The sequence below is a fragment of the Rana temporaria genome, chromosome 5, assembly GCF_905171775.1.
Source record: "Rana temporaria chromosome 5, aRanTem1.1, whole genome shotgun sequence".
NCBI classification, from domain to species: Eukaryota; Metazoa; Chordata; class Amphibia; order Anura; family Ranidae; genus Rana; species Rana temporaria.
The window spans coordinates 42,586,986-42,596,849 of NC_053493.1; the positions used below are offsets into that span (position 1 = coordinate 42,586,986).

General features: G+C 46.5%; 1 protein-coding gene across 1 annotated transcript in view; it reads right to left on the bottom strand.

The window, feature by feature from the left end:
* TRDMT1 (tRNA aspartic acid methyltransferase 1) overlaps positions 1–9,492 on the bottom strand; it is a 64,172-nt gene extending 54,680 nt beyond the window's left edge. Inside the window, exon 1 of the mRNA XM_040352465.1 lies at positions 9,339–9,492. Coding sequence (XP_040208399.1) covers positions 9,339–9,402 — 64 coding nt within the window. The 5' untranslated portion in view covers positions 9,403–9,492. The remainder of the gene's footprint in view (positions 1–9,338) is intronic.
* Between the last annotated feature and the right edge of the window lie 372 nt (positions 9,493–9,864).

Genomic DNA, 9,864 nt, shown 5'->3' on the forward strand with positions numbered 1-9,864 from the left:
GTTTGTATTTTTTGCTTTGTAAGTGCAAGTCCTAAAAGGGGGGACGTTTTTAAACAATAAATCTATTATTTTAAACAGGATTACGCTATGGAGTTCTCTCTTTTATTTCGGAGTGAGCTCATTCGTGTGTGATCCACCCTCCCGACTGCAGCAGAATCTGGGAATAAATCCTCCAGAGAGAGCGTTCAAGCAGAGTTCTGGTGTTTATGCTTGTCATCCAGTTAATTCTGGGAAGAGTCTGATTCAAAGGGAATCTCGCTTTTCCCCCATTTTTTCACGTGTTGGTGACGGCTATTTTATCTCAGTGTGTGAATCAAACACCGTTCAGATTTTTCTACACTACTACTTGTGGAGCCGATATAACATATGCTTGTAGCTTAATTATTACTTTATATATGCATGCACTATTGTATGACAGCACACCTGGACTAATTTTACTATATTGCACTATTGTATGACAGGACACCTGGACTAATTGTACTATATTGCACTATTATATGACAGCGCACCTGGACTTACTTTACTATATTGCACTATTGTATGACAGGACACCTGGAATAATCGGACTGTGTTTTTGTTATGTAGCTCTGCTTTTATTTTTCTTCTATAGCATGTTTGTTATTTTAATTTAATATAATAAAGCTTTATTGTCGCTTGTAAGTTCAACGAGGTGCATGCTACCTTGTGGATATATCTCTATTTTATATATATATCTCATTCATTCATATCTCATATCACAATTTACCTTTTACTGAGAGCTGGGAGAATACCTATCACCAGTGGCATTGCCAGGGGGTGGCTTCTGGGGCTATAGCCCCAAATCTCTTACCAGGTGCAGCAGTGCCGTACTCCGGCAGCAGTCCCGGTTCCTGCACGCCACTGACTGAAATTCCAGCGGTGGTTGGTTGCTAGTACCTCACAGCGTCTAGCAACCGCCCGGGATTCAGCAGATAGCAGAACGTTCCTGGCTTGCAGTCCTGTCCTGGGCTGGCTGCTGCCACACCTGCCAGCTTACTGTCTCCTAAGTGGTTGTTTGCTATCAACCAACTAACCACAGTTTGTCTAACTTCGTTCCCTCCCAGTGTGGAACCTACTCATTTAGACCTGGCTACTGCCAGTGCCCTGCCTCCCCTTCACACGTTATTTAAATGCTAGAGGAGGAGCTCTGGGGACCCTGATGTAAAGGGGCTCTCTGGTGGTCCTCACATAAGGGAGGCTCTCTGGGGACCCTGATGTAATGAGGGGGGCTCTGGGGACCCGCCCAGGTGTATGGATTTATTTACTTCGCTGATATGGGCTCTAGCCCCAGATCTTTTGTAGATCTAGCAACACCCATGGCTATCACCATACTTATTGTGCTCTGACATTGGACCTTTTGGTCTCAGCTCCTGCAGCTGCAGAGTCATATGCAGCCGCTCTACCCACCCATACCCTCCTCCTGCCCAATCACAGAGTACTTTGTATTATGTAAATCCATTCACAAAATACAAAGCCTCCTGTGAATGGGCAGCAAAGTGGGACAGATGGTCGGGTGCAGGCTGCTGTGCGAGAAAGCAGCATCTCTCCTGTCACAATGCTGGGAGTAGATGCTCAGTTATATAGAAAAGAGAGAGGGAGCAAGCACCTTGTTGGACTTAACCCATAATAGGCCAGACAAAAATTTAGAAACTAGATAAATTCCTAGGTTTTAGCTTTAACTTGATTAAGAGAAATGTTTGTGACGTGCATACAATAACCTATATATAAAATAGGGAAGTGACAGATAAAAATCAGATTACCATGAGTATGTAGCAATGACCACAGAGAAGAAACGGAACAGCCCATGTTTTCCCTTATTGACTTACATACCAAGCTTGGTGACTCCTACTCTCCCTGCCTGGACTCCCACTCCCAGTACACCCATCACCGAAACCCTTGGTGGCCTTGCCAATTACTGGGAACCGTAGCTTCAGCTATTTCAGAAGACATTTTAGTACAATCATGGCATTCCTCTGGCGTGTGGAGGAACTTCAATTTCAAGGCTGTTACAGAGAAACAAGATTTTCACTAACAATCACAGTTTTCTAGAACTCCTTTCACAAAGACACACACATTTTATTTGAAAAAACTGAATGAAGATCAACAAGTTAAATCAATCAGAAAGCTGCTAAAGCTACAGAGCAAATACAGCAACCATGCTAAGGTCACATGGCCAGATTCACGTAGAGGCGCGTATCTTTATGCCGGCGTAGCGCATCCCATTTGCACTACGCCGATGTAACATAGTGAGGCAAGTACTGTATTCACAAAGCACTTGCCTCCTAAGTTACGTTGGCGTAGCGCAAATGGCCCGGCGTAACCCCGCCTAATTCAAAATAGGCAGGTAGGGGGCATGCTCCATGAAAATTACCCGTGACCCCATGTAAATGAGGGCCGTTGGTACGGCGCATGCTCAGAATCACGTCGCAAATACTCCTTGCTTTCGACGTGAACATAACCTACACCCAGCCCCATTCACTTACGCTTACGCAAACAACGTAAAATTTTACGCCACTTCCGACGTCCATACCTTGAATGGGCTGCGCCATTTATTTGGTGGTTTATCTTTACGCCTGAAAAACGCCTTACGTAAACGCCGTAGCTTACTGAGACAGGCGTGCGTACGTGAATAGGCGTATCTTGCTCATTTACATATTCTAGGCTTAAATCAAAGTACACGCCCCTAGCGGCCAGCGTAAATATGCAGCTAAGATACAACGGCGTAGGAGATTTACCCCGGTCGTATCTTAGCAACAGAGAAGCGTTTCTCAGTTTGAGAATGCGCTTAAAGATACGACGCGCGCATTCGGACTTACGACGGCGTATCTACTGATACGCCGTCGTAAGTCTTTAAGAATCTGGCTAACAGTATAGTAAATAAAGCACCTCGACTGGGTCACTGGGAGTTACATCATAGGATATTTCTTGTGTAGCTCTCTCTCTGCGCTCACAAGAGGTATTCCCATTATCTGCTTTGGCCCTTGCCCATTCGTTCTCCTTCGGAGCCTGTGAGCCCAAAGATGCCAGAAGAAGAAAGAATTTTACATACACTATTTTATCAAAAGTATTGGGACGCCTGTCTTTACATGCACATGAACTTTAATGGCATCCCTGTCGTAGTCCGTAGGGTTCAATATTGAGTTGGCCCACCCTTTGCAGCCATAACAGCTTCAACTCTTCTTCAAAGGCTGTCCACAAGGTTTAGTAGTGTGTCTATGGGAATGTTTGACCATTCTAGAAGCACATTTGTGAATCAGGCACTGATGTTGGACGAGAAGGCCTGGCTCGCAGTTTCCATTCTAATTCATCCCAAAGGTGTTCTATCGGGTTGAGGTCAGGACTATGTGCAGACCAGTCAAGTTCCTCCACCCCAAACTCGCTCATTCATGTCTTTATGGACCTTGCTTTGTGCACTGGTGCGCAGTCATGTTGTGACAGGAAGGGGCCATCCCCAAACTGTTCCCACAAAGTTGGGAGCATGAAACTGTCCAAAATATCTTGGTATGTTGACAGCTTAAGAGTTCCCTTCACTGGAACTAAAGGGCCAAGACCAACCCCTGGAAAACAACCCCACACCATAATCCCACCTCCACCAAATGATTTGGACCAGTTGAGTGGAGGAACTTGACTGGCCTGCACAGTGTCCTGACCTCAACCCGTTAGAACAACTTTGGGATGAATTAGAATGGAGACTGCAAGCCAGGCCTTCTCGTCCAAAATCAGTGCCTGACCTCACAAATGTGCTTCTGGAAGAATGGTCAAAATTTCCAGACACGCTCCTAAGCCTTGTGGACAGCCTTTGCAGAAGAGTTGAAGCTGTGATAGCTGCAAAGGGTGGGCCAACTCAATATTGAACCCTATGGCCTAAGGGTGGGATGCCATTAAAGCAGAGTTCTACCAAAAAAAAAAAAAATTTAAGTCAGCAGCTACAAATACTGCAGCTGCTGACTTTTAAAATATGGACACTTACCTGTCCAGGGAGCCTGCGATGTCAGCACCCAAAGCTGATCTGTCCCTCGGCTCTCGGGTGCTGCTGCCACTGCCATCTTCGGTAAAGGAATCAGGAAGTGAAGCCTTGCGGCTTCACTTCCTGGTTCCCTACTGGGCATGCGCAATCTGAATGGTCCCTGCTGTCTTTTGTGACCTGCGTGTCTCCCAGAAGACAGCAGGGGGGTGAAGGAGGGGCCTGATATGGCATAGATATCCGCGAATACTGAGGCTATCTATGCCCAGTATTACCGCGGTTTCAAATTGATTTCAATGGGAAGGAGCGGTATAGGAGCAGTAAACACCCCGCTCCTATACCGCTCCAAAGATGCCAGAAGAAGAAAGAAACCACATACACTATATTATCAAAAGTATTGGGACGCCTGCCTTTACACGCACATGAACTTTAATCGCATCCCTGTTGTAGTCCATAGGGTTCAATGTTGAGTTGGCAGGACTTTTGGAGCGGTCCTGCTAGCGCACCGCTTCAGTGTGAAAGCCCTCGGGCTTTCACACTGAAGACTGCAGGGCAAGATTTTTTCAGGCTGTATAGCAGTGCAATTTTTAGTGCTAAACCGCCTCAAAACGTGTCAGTGTGAAAGGGGCCTTAGCTCTATGCACACTGGATGCTTAAAAAAGCTATAAAAAAAACACCAGTTGCTTTGCAGGGAGCCTTTCCAACGTTTTTTTAAAGTTTTTGCAATATCGTTTATTAACGTTTTTCAGCGTTAGAGTTTTTAAGCTTTTTTTTTCAATGGATCAAAAAACACGTTTATTGGCGTTATTCTGCATTTTTCGTTTTTTGTCATCAAAAAACAGCGCTTTGAACACGATTTTCGGGAAAAAGCCCATAAACTCCACTGCTCATTAAAGCTCTAAAACGCCCATGTGTGCATGGACACATAGGCTAACATAGAGTGGAGTTTATGGGCTTTGAAAAAAAAAAGTCCAAACTCCAATAAACTGCAGTTTATCAGCTCCAGTGTGCATGGAGCCTAAGCCTGAATTAAAGTGTTAGTAAAGGAATTTTTTTTTTTCATTTAAAATAACAAACATGTCATACTTACCTCCACTGTGCAGTTTGTTTTGCACAGAGTGGCCCCGATCCACATCTTCTGGGGTCACTCGACGGCTGTCTCTGTCCTCCCCGCAATTACTCACCACAGTCATGCGAGAGCTCGCATGGTGGTCAGTAAGCCATAGCCGCTCACTGTATCACTCGGCCCCGCCCCTCTGCGCGCCACGTCACTGGATGTGATTGACAGTAGCGCCAGCCAATGGCTGCGCTTCTCTCAATCCATCCGCTCTAGCCAATTGGCGGCCAAGCTGAGTGGCGAAGAGGATATCGGGACCGCGCGGGACTTTCGAGGGGTCAGGTAAGTATAAGGGGGGCTCGGGGGGGCGGCAGCATTTTATGTTTTTTTACCTTAAAGCATAGATTGCATTAAGGTGAATTTTTTTTTTTCTTTACAACTCCTTTAAGCACTCATCTAGCTAACCCAAGCAAGTGCCTGGTGTACAGTGTTGGCCCCACAACTGCATCCCTGTACATTTTCATTCACAAATATGAATATGCAGCTCAGATTAGCCTCCTCATTTTCATGTAAATATGACACACAAGCACTTTCCCTGAAAAAAAAAACGTAACTTCTGCATTGTAGACTATTCATACCATGACCACAGCTGTCCCCAGCAACCAAGGTGACAGAGAGGGAAGTGTGATATCATATCACAGGAACACAGACGACTAAAGGGCAACTACATGAATATGAACCAAGCAAAAGAAAAATAGTTATTAGACAACCAATATGACAAGTCAAGGTCTATTAGCCTAGAATAGATGAAAGTATACTTGAGAAACAAAGCAATCCATTGACATAGGTCCACCACAATTCAGGAGTTTAAAGGCCACAGTTGACCAAACACAATTACCAGAAAGGCTCTTAAAGCCAAAAATAACAAACATTCATAATGACAACTAAAGTTTTGGGGGAGAGCCATACGGTAGAGCAAGGATTGCAGCATCAAAGTAGACACCAAAGTCTACATTTAATACTGAGCCATGGACTGAAGTGTAAATAAATGCACATACATGGCCACAGACTTGTCAGGAATTCACACCGACTGCCTGGAAATGATGATTGTCTGTGCAGAGAAGTAGGAACCTGCCACTAGGTGCCCAAATATAAACAGCCAGCAAACCCAATAAAAGAACGTGGTTTATATTTACCTGAATTAAAGCGGTTGTAACCCTAAAAAAAAAAATAAAAAAAAAGGATTCTGTTCCCTTAAAGTATGAATAACAGCACAGAGCTTGTGCTGTGTAATTTGGCCCCTTGTATGATCAAAAATACCTGACTTCTGCCCTCCCCTCTGTAAACTGACCACGGTTTATCAAGGCTGCCGAGCCCTGACACCGTGGTCAGTTAGGGCTCTTTCACACGGACGTGCCCGTGTACGGACTCCGCTTTGCTCAGCAGGGATCACTCCGTTGATCCCCGCTGAGCAGGCAGATGACAGCTCCGTCTCTGCACCTTTCAGAGCGCCGCTCTCCTCTATGGGGGATCGGATGAAGACGGACCGTAGAGTCCGTTTTCATCCGATCCGATAGACGGATGTAAAATAGGGTTTCCATCTGTCTGGATTTAGCGGATCGGATGTCAGCTGACATGTCACCACTGACATCCGTCGCTCCATAAACGTCCTAAACGGTCCGCCAGTGTGAAAGGTGCCTTAATGTGCCTCCATCATCCGCACCTCTCCTCTGTCCTCCTCTCCCCTCCCTGCCCGCCCGTCAGCTCCAATCTGCTCCCCGACCCTCCCCTCCTGCTGCTATCATAACATAGTCTTATCTCAAGGGTTTGGCTTTAAGAAAAGGTGGCAACCCTATCACAACCCCATGTGCACGAGCCTGCCAGGGAGCCGACACTGCACAGTGCTAATCACAGGCAGTGAGAAATGTTTTGCTGCCTGTGATTAGCGCTGTGCAGTGTCAGCTTCCTGGCGGGCTCGTGCATGTGGAGCTGCAAATGTACCCGACCCCACCATTACTCCTAATCAGTGCACACCAATCAAAGAGAAAACTTTAGCCCTTTTCACACTGAGGTGCTTTATAGGCGCTGTATCGCTAAATATAGCACCTGAAAAGCGCCTCTCTTTTCACTCCAATGTAAAAGCCCAAGGTCTGGCACAATGGAGCGGTGCGCTGGCAGGACACTCAAAAAAGTCCTGCAAGCATTATCTTTGAGGCGCTGTAGGAGCAGTGTATACATCGCTCCTACAGCGCCCCTGCACATTGAAATGAATGGCCAGCGACCCCGAAGCGACAGCAAAGCATCGCTGCAGCTGCGCTTTTAACCCTTTTCCAGCCATTAGTTGGGGTTAAAAGCGCCCTGCTAGCGGCCGAAAAGCGCCACAAAAACTACACCCGGGCGCTGCCAGTGTAAAAGTGCCCTTACTTATTTACAACATTTTATAACAGAAGCAAAGAAAAAAAATGTTTTCAAAATTTTCAGTCTTTATTTATTTGTTTAGAAAATAATAAAAAACCAAGTGGTGATAAAATACCACCAAAAGGAAGCTCTGTCTCCAAAAAATTATAAAAATATAATTTGGGTACAGGGTTGTATGACCGCGTAATTGTCATTCAAAGTGTGACAACGCTGAAAGCTGAAAATTGGCCTGGGCAGGAAGGGGGTGAAAGTGCAGAGTATTGAAGTGGTTAAGAATGAATGACCCCCAAACACGCGTTTTGCCACAATTTTACTGCGACTTGGAATTGCTGGCAGAGTTGGCCGCAAATCTGAATCACTAAGTATGAATGGGGCCTTAGTGAATGTAATCTTATTTATGTATTGATTTAAAACTGTGTATGGGCACACTGTACTCTCCATGCTGTGTATGGGCACACTGTACTCCCCATGATGTGTATGGGCACACTGTACTCCCCATGATGTGTATGGGCACACTGTACTCCCCATGCTGTGTATGGGCACACTGTACTCCCCATGCTGTGTATGGGCACACTGTACTCCCCATGATGTGTATGGGCACACTGTACTCCCCATGCTGTGTATGGGCACACTGTACTTCCCATGCTGTGTATGGGCACACTGTACTCTCCATGCTATGTATGGGCACACTATACTCTCCATGCTATGTATGGGCACACTATACTCTCCATGCTGTGTATGGGTACACTATACTCTCCATGCCGTGTATGGGCACACTGTACTTCCCATGCTGTGTATGGGCACACTGTACTTCCCATGCTGTGTATGGGTACACTATACTCTCCATGCTATGTATGGGCACACTATACTCTCCATGCTATGTATGGGCACACTATACTCTCCATGCTGTGTATGGGTACACTATACTCTCCATGCCGTGTATGGGCACACTGTACTTCCCATGCTGTGTATGGGCACACTGTACTCTCCATGCCGTGTATGGGCACACTATACTTTCCATGCTGTGTATGGACACACTATACTTTCCATGCTGTGTATGGGCACACTATACTCTCCATGCTGTGTATGGGCACACTATACTCTCCATGCCGTGTATGGGCACACTGTACTTCCCATGCTGTGTATGGGCACACTGTACTCTCCATGCCGTGTATGGGCACACTATACTTTCCATGCTGTGTATGGGCACACTATACTTTCCATGCTGTGTATGGGCACACTATACTCTCCATGCTGTGTATGGGCACACTATACTCTCCATGCTGTGTATGGGCACACTGTACTCTCCATGCTGTGTATGGGCACACTGTACTCTCCATGCTGTGAATGGGCACACTGTACTCTCCGTGCCGTGTATGGGCACACACTATACTCTCCATGCTGTGTATGGGCACACTATACTCTCCATGCCGTGTATGGGCACACTATACTCTCCATGCCGTGTATGGGCACACTATACTCTCCATGCCGTGTATGGGCACACTATACTCCCCATGCCGTGTATGGGCACACTATATCCTGCATTATGTGTATGGGCACACTATACTCTCCATGCTGTGTATGGGCACACTATACTCTCCATGCTGTGTATGGGCACACTATACTCTCTATGCCGCGTATGGGCACACTATACTCCCCATGCCGCGTATGGGCACACTATACTCTCCATTCTGTGTATGGGCACACTATACTCTCCATGCTGTGTATGGGCACACTATATCCTGCATTATGTGTATGGGCACACTATACATACGCCATACTGTCTATAGGATGACATGTCGCCTGTGTACAGCAACCACGTGTGTCCGCCCAGTACAGGAAGTGTGCATCCTCATAGAATGCTCGGGTTGCTGTAATTACCTGTCAGGCCGCAGTGCATCCCGCCCAGCCCGCTGTACAACTCCAACACCCGGAGCCCGGCCATCCTCCCCCGGCCTGTCTCTGCCTCCTCCGGCTGCTGTGTCTCCCCTCCCCCGCTCCGTGCTGCCTCTCCTGAGACGGCCGGGACTTCCGTGTGACGGGCGGCCCGCTCTCTATGGCGGTCACCCATAGCAACCAATCAGCGTTCTCTGTACTCCTGTCACTCAGGCATAGGCGGGCTGCGGTTGCTAGGGGTTACTGCTGTTAAATATGACCACAAAATTGAAAGTGCTTTTCATTGGAAAAAAAATTAACAGGAGCTGTTTCATGGAAAACAGAAATAAATTAGCTCAGAATTGGAGTTGTTTCCATTAGCAACCAAAAAAGTAATGGCGTTGTTGGTTGCCAGGGTTACACTAAGCAGCCTTTTTGTTCTGCACACAGCACAGAATGTATTGTATAAATAAAGAATGTACATCTCTACAGAGCGCTTGTTTGTTATATTAACAATTGCGGGGCACAGTGG